Raw genomic sequence first — 17500 nt, forward strand, 5'->3', positions numbered from 1 at the left:
GTCTCTTCTCTCTCTTATCCTTATGCTGTCCAAGTCCCTAATGCAAGAGTTGACAGATGCTCTCAATTTATCTAAGTTTATTTCTTGACGAGCTTTCTGAAGTATTTGATTATGTATATTATCAGCGAAAACAATAATACCAATAACAGTTTCCTAGTATTAGATTACCTGTCCCTTCTTTCCCTTATCCTAATGCTGTCCAACTTCCTAATGCAAGGGTTGACGTATGCTAAATTTTATCTTATCAGCTGAAACGGTTCGTTCCCACCACAGGATCAAGGGGCCACTGAGACGGAGATGAGCACTAAGGCCAGGCGCAGCTAAGAGTATAGGCCTAGCCACCCTTTTACCCTTTTTGATGTTAAGCCAAAACTCGATAACTGAAATAACCCAATCACAACACAGGCTTTTTATTCTTTAGGGCTGATTCTGAGTTCCTATTGGTCCGCTGCCTCGCCCCTCCTTACCATGACTGGCCGATGACGTCACGATCTGGGGAGGGAAAGAAAGTGGATTTGATTAGAAACTTTGATAAAAAAGAAAGAAAAAACTCTCACGAACATAAATGAACAAAATGAAGAGAAAACGCACGCACACACTCACTCAAGAACACAAATGAAAAAAAAGGTCATAAATAAACATAAATAAAAAAAAACTCAAAGACTTACTCAAGAAAATAGATAAAAAATATAGAAAAAATATAAATACGAAAAGGAAAAAAAAAGACTGATGGTGATGGTAGCGGGGGTGGCTAAGTGACCTTCGCGCAGACAGTAAGCCGCAGTTCAAATCCTACCAAATATGAGCTGGAAACTATAGGATGTCAGAAGGAGAGATTCGGATACGGCAAAAAATTTATACAGAAGGGTGACGCAAAGAAGAAGAATATAAACAGAAAGAAAACGGAGAAGAGTGATTCAGAGAGGAAGAAAACGAAGAAGACTGATTAAAAGAAGAACACTGAAGGAAAGGGGAGGAAGAAGAGTGACAAGATAAGAAGAATATAAACAGAAAGAAAACGAGGAAGAGTGATACAGAGAGGAAGAATACAGAGAGAAAGAAAACGAAGAAGACTGATTAAAAGAAGAACACTGAAGGAAAGGGGAGGAAGAAGAGTGACAAGATAAGAAGAATATAAACAGAAAGAAAACGAGGAAGAGTGATACAGAGAGGAAGAATACAGAGAGAAAGAAAACGAAGAAGACTGATTAAAAGAAGAACACTGAAGGAAAGGGGAGGAAGAAGAGTGACAAGATAAGAAGAATATAAACAGAAAGAAAACGAGGAAGAGTGATACAGAGAGGAAGAACACAAAGAGAAACAGGACGAAGAAGAGTGATAAAAAGAAGAACACAAAAGAAAGAGGAGGAAGAAGAGTGACAAGAGAAGAAAAACGCACAAAGACAACGAAGAAGTGTGACAGAAAGACGAATATTGCAGCGAGAAAGAGAATGGAAAAGAGTGAAGCAAAGACGAAGAATACATAGAGAAAGAAGACGAAGAAGAGTTACACAGAAAAAAATATTACACAGAGAAATAGGACGAAGAAAAGAGATACAAAGAAGAAGAATAAGAAGAAAAACAAGAGGAAGAAGAGAGAAACGAAGAAGAAAACGCGGAAAAAAGAGGACGAAGAAGTGATAGAGAGAGAAAAAGAATAGAGAAAGAAACAGAACGAAGAAAAATTATACAAAAAAAAAAACACAGAGAAAGATAACAAAGAATAACAATACAAAGAAGAAGAAAGAATACAGAAAGAAAGAGAACGACTATAAAACACACACACACACACACACACACACACACACACACACACACACACACACACACACACACACACACACACACACACACACAGGTAGGGAGGGTCATTAATAGACAGCCTCGGAACATCTATCCAGGTGAGCCAAATCAGATTACCGAAGTTAATCCTGGAAGTCACACAGGTAAGAAGGTTAGTGGTTCTCTCTCTCTCTCTCTCTCTCTCTCTCTCTCTCTCTCTCTCTTGTGTAATATCTTTTCTTGATTATATTTTCTTCCTCTTTGAATATGCGTGATTTTATTTTTACTTTCTCTTTCTGCTTTTTTTATTTCCCCTTCTTTCTTTTTTTTTCTTTTTCTTTCTTTCTTTCATTTTATCAATTTATTTATTTTCTCTTCTTTTATAATTCTTTCTCCCTTCTTGTCTTTCCTCATTCTCTCTCTCTCTCTCTCTCTCTCTCTCTCTCTCTCTCTCTCTCTCTCTCTCTCTCCTCCTTCCTCTTCCCTCCCTTCCTCCCTCCCTCCCTCCTGTTAAATCTGTCGCTGTTTTCTTCCTTTTAATTCTTCTCCTCACCATCTCCCGGTTTTCCTCCTCCTCCTCCTCCTCCTCCTCCTCCTCCTCCTCCTCCTCCTCCACCCATCCACCCACTTCCTCTCTTTCCTCCTCCCACACCTCTTGCCTAAATGACTCCTACCTTTTTTTTCACCCTCTTCCTCCTCCTCCTCCTCCTCCTTCTCCTTCTCTCCTCACTTCTCTCATTACTCCTGTTCTGCCTATCTTTCCTTCTCCTTTATCTCTCCTCCTCCTCCTCCTCCTCCTCCTCCTCCTCCTCCTTCTTTCCACTTCCTTCCTCGTCCATTTCTTTCCATTCACTTACACCTTTCTTTAGCTATTTCTGTCTGTCTGTCTGTCTGTCTATCTGTCTGTCTATGTGTATGCATGTATGTATGTATGTATGTAATTATGTATGTATGTGTGTGTTTTGCTATCTGTCTGTCTGTCTGTCTGTCTGTCTGTCTGTCTGTCTCTCTGTCTGTCTGTCTGTCTGTCTAGCCACGCTCATGAAGGCAAGAAAGTAAGGTTGAAAATCGCATTCAATTCACATTCAATATCGACTTTGTATTAAAACGAGAGGGAAATGATATAGACACTTATGATTATTATAAAACGAGAGAGAGAGAGAGAGAGAGAGAGAGAGAGAGAGAGAGAGAGAGAGAGAGAGAGATATCCTCCCCCCTTTTGAACACTCCCTCCTCCCCCCTTTCTTCCCCTTTAGACCCCCATCCCTCCCCCCTCCCCTTTTGTACTCTAACCTCTTTACGTTTTCTATTGTTTGGAAAAATCACAAAAAAATTACAAAAAATGGACCGTTTTAGGGAGAACTGTTACGGGTTAAAATATATGTCTAGTTTTGGTATAAGACTTAAATATGTGAATGAAGGAAAAAAACATTAATATTGACACACGCATACACAAATAAAAAGATAGATAAATGTATTGGTAGATAGATAAATACAGAGAAAGAGACAGACACAGACATGTAGCTACAAAAAGATACATACAGATACAGAGACAGACACGAAGACAGACAGACAGACAGAAAGACAAAGAATGAAAGTCAGAAAGAAAGAAAGACTGAATGAATTAATGAAAGAAAAAAAAATGAAGGAAAAAAAGAAGGAAAAAAATGACAGACTGAGATGCACTTACGGTACTGGCAACAGTGTGACAATATATTAAATCTGAATGAATTAATGAAAGAAAAAAAGAAAAAAAAAGGAAAAAAAGAAAAAAACACAAACAGAGGTGTATTGGCAACAGTGTGACAATATTTTAAATCTGAATGAATTAATGAAAGAAAAAAAGAAAAAAAGAAGAAAAAAAGAAGAAAAACACAAACAGAGGTGCACTGACGGTATTGGCAACAGTGTGACAATATATTAAATCTGAATGAATTAATGAAAGAAAAAAAGAAAAAATAAGAAAAAAAGAAAAAAAACACAAACAGAGGTGCACTCACGGTATTGGCAACAGTGTGACAATATATAAAATCTGCATTGTTGCCAGCATCACTGTGAGCTCTTAACCGCACAATGCATCACCCCAAAACATTCCACGCCCTTCCATTATGTTTCCTTCACTCCGTTTTTCGTTCCTTTCACTTCTCTTACTTCAATTTCACTTTCTTGCACTTCTGTTTCCAATCTATTCTGCCCCTCGTTCTGTTCCATGTTATTCCATGTTTTTTTCTGTTCCTTAATTTTGTTCCATTTTCCCTTCCACTGCATTTCATTATATTAGATTTTTCCTCGTTTTCTATTAATCTTTTTCATTCTACAGCATTTTTTTTTGTTTCATTCTGTTAATTCTATCTCATTCCATTATATAACTCGTTCTCCATTCCTCTTTTTTTTCATTCTATTTAATTTTGTTTCATTCTGTGTTCCTCGTTCTCCATTCTCTTATTTATTCAACTTTATTTCCTGTTTCATTCTCTTCATTACACTTCATTCCATCTCCATTATATGACTCGTTCTCCATCCCTCTTTTTGTTTCATTCCACTTAATTTTCTCTTTCATTCTGTTCCTCGTTCTCCATTCTCTTCTATTCATTCAACTTTATTTCCTGCTTCATTCTCTTCATTACACTTCATTCCATTTTGTTATTCTTTCTTTCTTTTCAATTTACTTCATTTCTTGTTCCATTCTGTTCCCTCTATTTCATTCCACTGTTTTACTCCTTAAGTCTCCTGTCTCCCTTTTCATTCTACTTTATCTCTTGTTTCATTCTGTTCATTCCATTTCATTTGATTTTGTTCCTCGTTCTCCACTTCTTCAGTCTTCCTTTTATCATTCTTTTTTGTTCATTTCATTTTGTTTCTCGTTCTCCACCTCTTCATCCTCCTTTAATTCTACGGCATTCTCATTCCACATTCTACTTATTCCATATTTAGATTTTTTCCCTCATTCTGTCTCTACTTTTCATCCCACATTCCAGTCTATTCCTATTTCTATTTCCACTTTATTCCCCATTTCATTCCCCTTTCATATATTTTTCAGTTCATTCCTATTTCTTTGCGTATTTTATTTTGCTCTTCTTTCTCTTTCAGTTTCATTAATTCTTCTGCTCCTTTTCTTTTCCTTTTCTTCTATTTCATCTTTCATGTCTTATTCAATTTTGTTCCTTCACTATATTCCTACTTCTTATATTCCACATTACAATTTATTCCTCTTTTTACTTCAACTTCATTTTTTCTCTTATTCTTTTTTTCTTATTATTTTCTTCTTTTTCATTTACGTAATTCTTTCTTCAATCCTGTTCTTTATTCCATTTCCACCTCTTCAATTTCACATTCCAAGCTATTCCTCTTCAATCGTTTCTTCTATTCACTTCCTCATTGTATTCTCATCACCAATACTTCTTCATACATTCTTCAACCACCACCACCACCACCAACAACAACAACAACAACACTACCACAAACAACAACACAACCACCTGCCCACGGTAACACGTCTCGACTCGTTCTGGTTAGCGTGCTGTGATTGGCCAACTCATTCCAGCCTCGCCTCCTGATTGGCTGGCAGGAGGAGGGGGAGAGCAAGGTACCCAATCATGCCTTCCCCTCGCTTTTCACATTTTTGTTTTCCTTCTTTTTCCCTTTTTATCATTTTTCTCTTTTTTTTCTTTTTTTTCTTTTATCTCTCGTCTTTTCCTAAACCCTTTCCCTATTTTCTTCCTTTCCATTATTTTGCTTTCCTTTCTTAACCTTGTCATTTTTTCTCTCCTCTCTTTCCCCTTTTTTTTCCCTTTTAATATTTTTCTCTTTTCTTCCTTTTCATCTTTTTGTTTTCCTTCTTTTTCCCTTTTATCATTTTTCTCTTTTCTTCCTTTCCATTATTTTGCTTTCCTTTCTTCACCTCGTCACTTTTTCTCTCCTCTCTTTCCCCTTTTTTTCCCTTTTAATATTTTTCTCTTTTCTTCCTTTTCATCTTTTTGTTTTCCTTCTTTTTCCCTCTTTATCATTTTTCTTTTTTTTTCTTTTCCATTATTTTGCTTTTCTTTCTTCACCTTGTCACATTTTCTCCTCTCTTCCTCTTTTCCCCTTTTAATATTTTTTTCTCTTTTCTTCCTTTTCATTATTTTGCTTTCTCTTCTTTCATGGTGTCATTTTTTCTCCTCTTCTTCTTTTTATTCATTTTTTCTCTCCTTTCTTCTCTTTCATCTTCTTATCCATTTCTTTTGCTTTCCTTTCCCTTAGTTTTCATTTCCCTCTCTTTTCTTCCTTTTTTATTATTCTTTTTCTTTCATCTTTTTTTTTCTTCATTCACTTTCTCACTTTTTCCTTGTTTTTCGTTGTTTTCTTAGTTTCTTTCACCCCTTCAACCTTTTCTTTTTCTTTCTTTTCCTTCATTCTGTCACTCTTTTTCTATTTTTCTCTATTTTTCTTGATCTCTTTTCTCATTTATTCCTTTTCATTTGCTTTCTTTTCCCTAACTTTCTTATCTTCTCTCCTCTCTTCATTTTTAACTTTCTTCTTTTTTAAATTTTTCGTCTTTCTTTGATTTGTTTTCCCCTTTAATTCTTTTCTTTTGTTTTCGTTTTGTTATCTTCACTCCTCTCATAATTTTTCACTTCTTTTCCCAATTTTTCGTCTTTCTTTGATTTATTTTCCCCTTTAATTCTTTTGTTTTCTTTCCCTGTCACTTTTTTCCCTCTCATCCCCTTTCTTTTATCTCTCGTCTTTTCCTAATCCCTTTCCCTATTTTCTTACATTTCCTTTGCTTTTATTTTCCTCCTATTTTTCCTATTTTCCATATCTTCCTTTTCTTCTCGTCTCTTTTGTCTCTCCTTCATCAGTTGTAACCTTATTCTCCTTTTCTTCTGGTTACATTTCACATTTTTATCTTTAACATTTTCTTTTTTCCTCCTTTCTTCTCTTTTCTCTCCTCTTTTCTTCCATATTATCCTTCTGCTCTCCTTCCCCCATCTGTTTCCCCTCTCTTTTTTCCTCTTCTTTCTTCCCCCTTTACTATCCTCACATAAATACAATTATGGATAGATATATAGACAGGGATATAGAAACACAGATTTATATAGATAGAAAGATATAGATAGATAGATTAAGGAAGATAGATAAATATACAGACAAAGATACATAGACATATATAGATAGATAGATAGATAGATCGACAGACAAATAGACAGACAGACACAGACAGACACACACACACACACACAGAAAGACAGACTGAGAGAGACAGACCGACAGACATAAATATATACAAACAGACAGATTCATAGACAAACACAAACAAACAAACAAACAAATAACAACATAATAATTGTATTTTGTTTGTGTACACTGATTAACTATCTAATGATCTATCCAATTATCATCCATTTCATAAGTAATCTTCGGAAATAAGGAAAATATTTAACAGAAAGAGAAAAACTATTACGGAGATGAGAAAAGAAAGGTTGGGAAAGGAAAGGAGAAGGTAGAAGAGGAGGAGGAGGAGGAGGAGGAGGAGGGAAAAGAAAATGGCGGAAAGGTGGGCGGGCGAAGAAGCGAGGCAGGTGAGAAGGAGGAGGAGGAGGAGGAGGAGGAGGAGGAGGAGGAGGAGGAGGAGATGGGGGACATGGGAGGAGGGAGAAAGACGAAGGCAGGACAGGGACACACAAGGAGGAGGAGGAGGAGGAGGAGGAGGAGGAGGAGGAGGAGGAGGCCAGGACAGGTGCGCAAGTAAAGGACAAGGAGGAGGTGGAGGAGGGGCAGAAGGGACGCAGTAGGAGGAGGAGGAGGAGGAGGAGGAGGAGGAGGAGAACACCTTTGGAGGTATAAAAGGAGGAGGAGAGAGCATCTGATCCTCACAGCAGCGGCCCAAGTCATCTCCTCCACATCTCCACTACCTCCACCACCTCCACCACACCCAAGAGGAAGAAGAGGAGGAGGAGGAAGAGAAAGAAGACTAAGAAAAAGAAGAAGAGGAAAAAGTCATGATGTGCTAAGAGATTCATTGTCACACACTTTGCAGGTAAGGTGTGTGTGTGTGTGTGTGTGTGTGTGTGTGTGTGTGTGTGTGTGTGTGTGTGTGTGTGTGTGTGTTAAAAAGGGGGAGAGAAGGGAGTGAAAGAAAAGGGAATGATGAGGAAAGAAGAGAAGGGAAGGAGAGAGAAGAAAGGGATGAAAAGGGAAAGGAAGATAAGGAAATGGAAGGGAAGAATAGAGGAGAGAATGCAGGGAAGGAAAGGGAAGGGAAGAGAATGGGAGCAGAAGTAAGGGAAGGGAAGGGAAGAGATGGGAAGGGAAGGGAAGGGAAAGGGATGGGTATGTAAAGGAAGGGAAGGGAAGGGAAGGGAGAGGAAGGGAAGGGAAGGGAAGGGAAGGGAAGGGAAGGGAAAGGTAGGGAAGGAAAGGGAATGAAAGGATGGGAAGGGAAGGGAAGGGAAGGGAGAGGAATGGAAAGGAAGGGAAGGGAAAGGAAGGGAAGGGAAGGGATGGGAAGGGAGAGGAATGGAAAGGAAGGGAAAGGAAGGGAAGGGAAGGGAAGGGAAAGGGAAAGGAAGGACAACAACTGATCTTTCCTTTCCTCTTTTCTTTCCTCTTACCCAATTTCTTTCTCTTCTTTCCTTCCTTCCTTCCCCCATTCCTCCCTCCCTTTATCCCTTCCTTCCTTCCTTCATTCATTCATTCAGTCATTCAATTATTCATTCCTTAGTATAGATATAACAGCAAGACAATTCGACTATCAACACAAGTTTGCACATAACAAGCTAGTGCCGAAGATGCATTAATGTCAATCTGAGTAATACAAGTCAAATTAGGACAAGGGGAGATACGGGAGTCAGGAAGATCAGACGGTAGAGAGTAGCGGGAGGCGGGGTGGACCAGACACTAGGCTCGGTATTATGACACTCGCTTCTCACATTATCTATTTCTAAAGGTCAAGGGGGGGGTCAGTCGGGTTCTAAAGAGTGTTTCTTCAGGTTCAGGGTACAGAAGAAGGGTCAAATTACCACCAGGGTCATAAAACTACCCCTGGAAATGCCCACAACCCCTAGGAAAGCCTTGTCAAATATGTATTCTTGGACGGCGAAATGTCTTATGATACGACCCCTAGTAGGTATTATAACAGGGCTGAGGGATACATGAGGGGGAGAGGTAGGAGGGTGAAGGGGGTCTGGTAACACTGATAATAGGGGAGTGTACGAAGAGGGAGGACTTTAGCTTTATGCAATGGAGGGAAAAGGGTGATAGACAGATTTCCTCCTTTTCTTTTGCGGTCTTTTCACTCACTTTCTCAAACTTTCCGTAATTTTCACCTTTCTTTCTCTTTTTTCCTGTTTTTCGTCTTTTCTTAATTTCTTTTCTCCTTTTCTTCATTTGCTTGTCTCTTCCTTCACTTTTCATCTCTTAACATTTTTCGTTCTTCCTCCTTTTCCTTAGATAGATAGATAGACAGATAGATAGATAGAGAGAGAGGTAGAGAGACAGAGACTGATAGAAAGATAGATAGACAGATAGATAGATAGATAGACGGCTAGATAGATAGATTGATAGAAAGAGTTAGATTAACTGACTCGCCCTCTCTCTCTCTCTCTCTCTCTCTCTCTAACGTAATCCTTCAAACGCACATCACAGCATTACCATAAGGCGCTGCGGTAAGGATCAAAGAGAGAGAGAGAGAGAGAGAGAGAGAGAGAGAGAGAGAGAGAGAGAGAGAGAGAGACTCCTTATCTTGTTTTTGAAGTTTAGAAAAAATCCATTGTCATTCTCTCTCTCTCTCTCTCTCTCTCTCTCTCTCTCTCTCTCTCGGTAACACTTCATTAACAGCTTACAAATTCCCTCATCTTCCTCCTCCTCTTTTACCCAACATAATGCCTCCTCCTCCTCCTCCTCCTCCTCTTCTCCTTCCACGCACTTCATTTCCCTTTTTTCTTTTTTTTCTAATTTCTATCCTTTTGTTCCTCTCTTCTCCTCTTCCCTTCTCCTCCTCCTGCCCTTCCCCCTCCTCCTCCTTTTTCTCCTCCTCCTCATGCTCTGATTCTTCTTCCTTTCCCTTCTCGTTTAATTTACATTGCTACTACTTGTCTCTCCCCTCCTCCTCCTCCTCCTCCTCCTCCTCCTCCTCCTTCTCCTACTCCTCCTCCTCTTCTTACTCCTCCTCCTCTCCTATTCAAGTCCAAACCCTTATTTTGTTTCATTTTCATCTATCTCTGTCTTTCTATTAATCAATCTAGCTATCTCTCTTCTCCCTTCCTTCCTTCATCCTCCTTTCTTTTCCTTTTCCTTCCTTCTTTTTTTCACTTTTCCTATCCATCTCCTCTCCTTCCTTTTTTTTTATACCTTCTTTTTTTACCTTTTCCCGTTTTCCTTTTCATTCTTCTTCTTCTCTTCCGTCCATCTTCTTTCTTCCCTTTTCCCTTCCTTGTTCTCGCTCCTCTCTCCCTCTCCTCCACTGTCCTCCGCGTAACGCCGCGTGTCTATGTCGTTGCAGCAGCGCCGCCGCAGCACCGCCATGGCCAGGATGTGGATGCTAATGATGCTGATCGTGGCCGCTGACCTGGCCGCCACCACACAGGTGAGGGGGGGAGGGGTGAAGGAGAGGGGGAGTGGTAGGAGCAGACATAGTGGCCAGAGGCAGAAATAGTACATGTAGTAGTAGTAGTAGTAGTAGTAGAAGCAGTAGCAGTAGTAGTTGTAGTAATCCCCGTGTCCCTACAGGAGGTGTCGCCTGGGAGTGCGGGGAGCAGCAGCGGAGGCGAGGCGGGGTCAGCCTCCCCCTGGGCCGGGAGTCGCCACGCCCGGTCCCTGGGCGAGGGCCACGCCGGGGATGTGACGCAGGCGGACCCGCGGGGCGGGGTGGGGCAGGGCAGCTCCACCTTCTGGGTGTCGCGTGGCAAGAAGGCCGAGGAAGGCCGCCCCGCCTTCTACTGGGGACCCAACCAGAGCCTCTGGGGCGAGACCTTCCTCCGCAACGGCCCCTCCCCACTGGGCTCTCGCCAGGCCCAGCTGACGCTGCCCTCCGGCTGGGAGTCCAACCCGAACCTGTGGGGCAAGAGGGACGCCCAGGGGCCCTTCTGGGCGGCGCGGGGCAAGCGGCCTGAGCGAGACCCCTTCTGGGTGAGCCGCGGCCGCCGGGACTCAGCGATGGAGCAGCCGGCGCCGCAGGGGGACGCGGCGGGACTCCAGTGGGCGGGCGAGAACAAGCGGGAGGAGAACGGCCCCTTCTGGATCAGCCGCGGCAAGAGGCCCCAGCCCGGCACGGCTCCCCTGTCGCTGGCCTCGCTGTGGCCGGTGCGCGGCAGGAAGTCTGAGGGCGGCAATACGTTCTGGGTAGCGCGCGGCAAGAAGGAGTCCGAGCCCCAGGGACCCTTCTGGGCGGCCCGCGGCAGGCGCAGCGGCGGCGAGGGCGGGGCGGGGCCCTATTGGATAGCCCGCGGCAAGAAGCCTGACGGCGGCGCCCCCGCGGGGCCCTACTGGATCGCGCGTGGCAAGAAGCCTGACGAGGACGCGGTGTTCTGGGCGGCGCGCGGCAAGAAGGGCGACGAGGACTCAGTCTTCTGGGCGGCGCGCGGCAAGAAGGATCCCCCGGCGTGGGCGCCGCGGGAGGACGCCCCACACTCCTTCTGGGTGGCCCGGGGCAAGCGGCACGACCCCTCCACGACCCACGCTCCCGAGGACGACGACGACGACAACGACAGGGATGACGACAACGATGATGGCGAAGTAGCGACGCAGAAGGCCGCCGACCACTTCCTGGAGGCCTTCACACCGCTCGCTGGCCAGTAGGCGGCGGCGGCGGCGACGAAGACCAAGCAAGCTGAGGTGCGCTGCTCGCCCTGCAGTCCCGCCCTCCACGCCCACACCCTGGCCACGCGGCAAGGGGGCGGAGGCAGGGGGGGACGGGACAGTCTGTGTGACCCCCCGCCCCGCCAGCGGGAGGGTGGACGGGGAAGGGGGTGAGCGGCGGGGCCTCTGCCGCCACAGGCTGGGTGGCGGCACGGGGCCTCCAGGCGCTGAATAAAACACTGAACCAATCCCTGTTTGCCTCAGTCCCGGGGAAGGGGGGAGGGAGGGAAGGGCAAAAGGAGGGAGGGGGACAGGTATTATAGGAAGAGACGGAGAGAGGGCAGGACAAAAGTAAGAAGGATGCAAGGTTAGAGGCGAGGGAGGGAGGAAGAGGGAGGGAGAGAAGTAGGAGGGGATGGACGAAAAGGAGGGCGGCAGAAAGGGAGGTAAGTCGAGAGGAGGAGGAGGAGGAGGAGGAAATAAGAGAGGGGGAGGAAGGCAAGGTGAGAAGGAAATAAATAGAAATTACATTGGGTGGAAATGGAATGAGAGGAATATGAAATGAGAGAGAGAGAGAGAGAGAGAGAGAGAGAGAGAGAGAGAGAGAGAGAGAGAGAGAGAGAGAGAGAGAGAGAGAGAGAGAGAAAGGAACGCTGAATAATAAAATAAGTAAAAGTTGAAATTTTATGAAAGGAGAGGAATGAAGCAATGCAATAATAGTAATAATAATAATAATAATAATAATAATAATAATAATAATAATAATAATAATAATAATAACGATAGTAGATAATACACAAAAATATCAACATAATCTACACCAGTATCCCACCTTTTGGCAACTTTTACTCATTTTCTTCCGTGCCAAAGAAAACCTGCATCTAGGGGAAACTTAACACAATCACCATACATTGAACTTATAATAATGGGAACAATAAAATGATACTAAAACAATAATAAATAAAGAATAAATTAAATGAAGTATGTGTGTGAGTGAAATCATGTAACAAAACTCAGTAATACATGTAATAACGTACTTACATATGAGAGAGAGAGAGAGAGAGAGAGAGAGAGAGAGAGAGAGAGAGAGAGAGAGAGAGAGAGAGAGAGAGAGAGAGAGAGAGAGAGAGATGTACTCCTCTTTTCTCTCCTTAGACAAAAAACTTCCTCCGCTTTTCCTTTCTCCTCCTCCTCCTCCTCCTCCTCCTCCTCCTCCTTGACACCATAAAACTGTTAGCTTTTAAATAGAGTCAAAAGCACTGTTGAGAGAGAGAGAGAGAGAGAGAGAGAGAGAGAGAGAGAGAGAGAGAGAGAGAGAGAGAGAGAGAGAGAGAGATTTACATAGATTTACATAGAAAATCAGACCACACAGACCCCATGGTCCAGACTTGGTGGTCTGTCCTTAAACCTAAGTGATTTTACATTAATCAGAAGACTCCAAAACGTTGCATTTCTACTCTAGTTGATATTAAGTTGAAGGAAGTGACGGTCGAGCTTATTTTTGAAGGAGTCAATCGTGTTACACTGGACCACTGACGGTGGAAGCTTATTCCATTCTCGCACTACAACGTTGGTGAAGAAAAATTTGGTGCAGTCTGAATTTACTTGTCTACATCTGAGTTTTACGCCATTGTTCCTCGTGCGCAAAGTGTCATCGATCATAAACAATGTTGATCTGTCTACATTCGTGAAACCATTAAGTATTTTAAAACATTCGATCAGTTTTCCTCGGAGGCGACGTTTCTCAAGAGAGAACATGTTAAGGGTAGAAAGCCTTTCTTCGTAGGATTTGTTGCGCAAGGAAGGGATCATTTTCGTTGCCCGACGCTGAACACCTTCTAATTTAGCAATATCCTTTGCATGGTGGGGAGACCAAAACTGTACCGCATATTCCAAGTGGGGTCTGACTAAACTGTTGTAGAGCGTAAGTATTACATCTTTATTCTTGAATACAAAGTTTCTTTTAATGAAGCCCAACATTCTGTTCGCTTTATTTGCTGCATCGATGCATTGCTGTGAGAATTTGAGGTTTGACGCGATTTTGACCCCAAGTCTTTGACGCATTGAACGCTTTTGAGTTTAACGCCGCGCATTTCGTATTCGAACTTCTTATTCCTCGTTCCAACTTGAAGGACCTGGCACTTGTCTACGTTAAAGGGCATCTCCCATCTATCCGACCAAGCTGAAATTTTGTGCAAATCCTCTTGGAGGCTTTGCCTGTCTTCGTCAGTGAGAACCGAGTTGCCAATCTTTGTGTCGTCTGCAAATTTACTAATGCGGTTATTGAGTCCAACATCCACGTCGTTGATGTAAATAATGAAGAGCACTGGGCCAAGGACCGAGCCCTGAGGGACGCCACTAGTGACAGGCGCCCACTCTGAGTTAAATCCGTCAATCACTACTCTTTGTTGTCTGTTGCTCAACCAATTCGCGATCCATTGGTTTACTTGACCGTCAATACCTATTTGCTTTAATTTGTAAAGTAATTTATGATGCGGGACTTTATCAAACGCTTTCTGAAATCAAGATAGACTACGTCCAGTGATTTGGTTACGTCATAAACAGTGAAGAGGTCGTTATAAAGGTTAATAGGTTTGATAGGCAGGATCTTTTGTTTCGAAGCCATGTTGTGAGTCCCCAATCAATGAGTGGCTTTCAAGGTAATTTACAATTTTGTCTCTAATTATGCCTCAAGTAGCTTACCTACAACCGAAGTTAGACTAATGGGCCTGTAATTACCTGGTACTTTTTGTCTCCTTTCTTGAAAATCGGTGTCACGTTAGCCTTTTTCCAATCTGAAGGACGATGCCTTGTCGCAAGGACATATTGAATACGGTTGTGAGGGAGGCGAGTATTTCGCTCTGTTTCTTTCAGCAGAGTTGGATATACTTTGTCAGGTCCAGGACTTTTATTTGTTTTAAGTGAATGGAGAGCTTTAAGGACTTCATCGGTTGTTATTTCAAAATTAGGCAATGCATGCTCGAGATTTACAATAGTACTGGTGTTGGTGGTAGCGAGAGGAAGACTGTTAGTATTAAACACCGAGGAAAAGTAATTGTTTAAGAGGTTTGCAATGTGTTGGCTGTCAGTCACTAGTGCACCGTCGCTGTTTGTTAAAGGTCCAATACCACTTTTGATCGCCTTTCTGTTGTTTATGTAACTGAAGAAAGATTTCGGATTATTTTTACAGTTGGCTGCAATATTTTCTTCGTATCTACGCTTTGCCTGACCTACTAGTCTTTTACTCGTCGCCTGGCATCATTATAAAGTCTAATGTTTTCGGGCGTGCTTTGTTCTTTCTTTAACCTGTAAAACAATTTTCTCTCATTGACTGATTGTTTAATCTCGCTATTAAACCACGGTGGGCTTTTGTTAGTGTTAATTCGCTTCGCACAAGGGGACGAATGTGTTCTGCTGAGTGAGTAAGTGATTTTATGGCTTAGCCAGGCTTCCTCTACGTTGCCGTCATCTGATAGTTGTATTTCTGTTAGTTTTTGTCGGATTTATACGAAGTTAGCTCTTTTGAAATTGGGCACCTTTACTTTATTTTCAGTCACTGATGATTGAGCTTTAATGTCGACGCGCACTAATTTATGATCGCAAGAACCGAGGTGTTCTCCTACCGTGACACTACTGATTAGGTTATCTTGGGTCGTTATAACAAGGTCGAGTATATTATTTTGTCGAGTTGGCTCAGAAACCATTTGGCTTAGATAATTTTCTTCTAGAAATTCGATCATTCTATGTGACTCGCCTTCTGTACCTGATAGTGTCACCCAGTCGATATGGGGGAGGTTAAAGTCTCCTAATATCAGTGAGTCGCTGTTATTAAGTGACTGCCTTAAGACGCTGTACATTTCAAGGTCGTCATCGAGTGATTGCCCGGGAGGTCTGTAGGTGACAGATATATTTAAGTTGACTTTTGCAATGTTTACTCGCACGCACAAATGTTCAACGTTACTGTTTCCCGGTGTTTTGTCAGTGGGTTGCAAATAGCTTTTGACATAAAGGGCGACGCCACCGCCTCTACGGTTTACACGATCTTTGTTGAAGAGTCTGTAGCCATCTATGTTGTATTCGGAACTTAAATCAATATTTGTGGTGTCGATAAATGTTTCGGTTATAGCAATTATGTCAAAATTTTCTGTTAAAGCAAGACATCTCAGTTCATCAAATTTGTTTCTTAGGCTACGCGCATTGAAACTAAGGATTTTAAGTTATCTAGAGGCTTAGTAATAGAGGTGGTGGTACTTGGATCACGGTTACGGGTTTGTTGCGATGCACGGCGTCTATTTACACGGGTGGGGTGGAGGGACGTGGCCGTGACTCGTTTTTGCTCGGATGACACGCACTGCTTCGTTGAGGAGCCTTCCGAGTCTGGCTGCCCCGATGGGAGAAAGGTGCAATCCGTCCCTGTGAAAGAGCTCATTTTGTCCATAGAAATTGTCCCATGTGTTGAGGAACTCCACGTCAAGCTCCCTGCAAAGAGTCTGTAAGCGGTTGTTTAGGCTGAAGGCCTTACTGAAAAAGTCGCTCTCCGCCCAAGTCCGTGGTAGAACTCCTGAAATCAAAATGTTAGGGATTTAGTCTTATACTGCTGGATGAGCCTACGGTACTTCTCCAGGAGTTCCTCAGACCGGGTCGTGGTGATGTCGTTCGTACCTGTGTGAATAACAAACAGTGAATCATTAGTAGCCTGGGGGGAGATCTCCTCAAGAGCAGCAGTTATGTCGTCGATCCCAGCACCAGGATAGCAATAGTTCCGTCTTCGACGAGGAACTCTGCCGCAGAACTCAACGACCTGCTGGCGAATCATGGAGTCACCCACCAGGAAGGTGCTCTCCTGCTCGAGAGAGAGAGAGAGAGAGAGAGAGAGAGAGAGAGAGAGAATATGAGATGACACGTAGTAGTAAGCAATATATAAAACACACACACACACACACACACACACACACACACACACACACAGACCACTAACCCTTTCTCTCTCTCTCTTTCTATATCTCCTTTCCTCCCACCCTTCCTCCCCCTCTTCCTTCCTCCTTCCTCTCTCCATCAACAAATATTTTCGTCTCTTTACTTAACACGAAACTCCAATCAGGAAAATTTCATTGAATGCCTCCTCCTCCTCCTCCTCCTCCTCCTCCTCCTCCTCCTCCTCCTCCTCCTCCTCCTCCTGCTCCTTTTCCACCTCCTTGTCTTTTTTTCGCCCTTCTCCCACTCCACATCATGATACTCTTTTCTTTTTCTTCTCTTTCTCTCTCCTCCACCTCCTCCTCCAAGTAGCGTAAGTTATCAACAGAGTAAAGAAAATGTACGCAACATACATCTGATGAGTGAGGTGTGGGAACAGTAAGGTTAACAGGATACTGGAACGTACACCCGTACCGAAGGCAAACGAGGATCGAGCCTCTACCTGTAGCCCCTGAAACTACGTCTCGCCCCATCGTGAGGAGTCCAATTAAATACTAGCTTTTATAATGATTTAAGAATCAGCTACATACACTGTTTACGGACCCTTTATCGTATGTGTCAGGCAGACTACAGCACGATTACACCCTAATGGCATGTTATTTTCCCCCACAGCTTAGGTCAACAGTAGCGTAAGTTCAGGGTAGTAATTTCCTCTTATTTCTCTTTTTACTGTAAAATTTTCATGTCCCTTTCTTCCTTAAAGGCACATGGTGTTCTCTTCTAACTATTTCCTGCCGGCACGTTGCCGAAGGGAGAGGTGGGTGGGGAGGAGCCTTCATCTATTCTGTCCTGTCCTACCACACGTAGATTACTAGTAGTAGCGGTAGTAAATAGACACCCTCGCCATAGACCGACAGGTCTTCCGGTGTCTGTTCTTCCTATGTATTCCTATGTATTCCACCTCCTCCTCCTCCTCCTCCTCCTCCTCCTCCTCATCCTTATTCTTTTCCACTTCCTTGCCTTCTAT

At 43.0% G+C, this 17500-nt stretch overlaps 2 protein-coding genes across 9 annotated transcripts in view; one reads left to right on the forward strand and one right to left on the reverse strand.

Moving 5' to 3' along the window:
• The window catches only part of LOC127001912 (COMM domain-containing protein 4-like), a 74588-nt gene that overhangs the window by 9637 nt on the left and 47451 nt on the right, over nucleotides 1–17500 (reverse strand). For all 7 annotated transcript variants that reach the window (XR_007755546.1, XR_007755544.1, XR_007755545.1 and 4 more), the window contains one exon: nucleotides 468–492. Coding sequence is in view for 1 of the 7 variants with exons in the window: in XM_050867146.1 (XP_050723103.1) it covers nucleotides 468–470 (3 nt within the window). In the remaining 6 variants the exon portion in view is untranslated. The remainder of the gene's footprint in view (nucleotides 1–467; nucleotides 493–17500) is intronic.
• On the forward strand, nucleotides 7640–11807 carry LOC127001911 (uncharacterized). 2 transcript variants are annotated; one of them, XM_050867143.1, is made up of 3 exons: nucleotides 7640–7801; nucleotides 10265–10348; nucleotides 10492–11807. In XM_050867143.1, exons 2-3 carry the CDS (start codon nucleotides 10286–10288, stop codon nucleotides 11557–11559), a joined length of 1131 nt encoding a protein of 376 aa, XP_050723100.1. In that variant the 5' UTR covers nucleotides 7640–7801; nucleotides 10265–10285; the 3' UTR covers nucleotides 11560–11807. The 2 variants fall into 2 exon arrangements, with proteins under 2 accessions (XP_050723100.1, XP_050723101.1); XM_050867144.1 differs by having other exon boundaries at nucleotides 10268–10348.

This window comes from Eriocheir sinensis, chromosome 22, assembly GCF_024679095.1.
Source record: "Eriocheir sinensis breed Jianghai 21 chromosome 22, ASM2467909v1, whole genome shotgun sequence".
In the NCBI taxonomy this organism is placed as follows: domain Eukaryota; kingdom Metazoa; phylum Arthropoda; class Malacostraca; order Decapoda; family Varunidae; genus Eriocheir; species Eriocheir sinensis.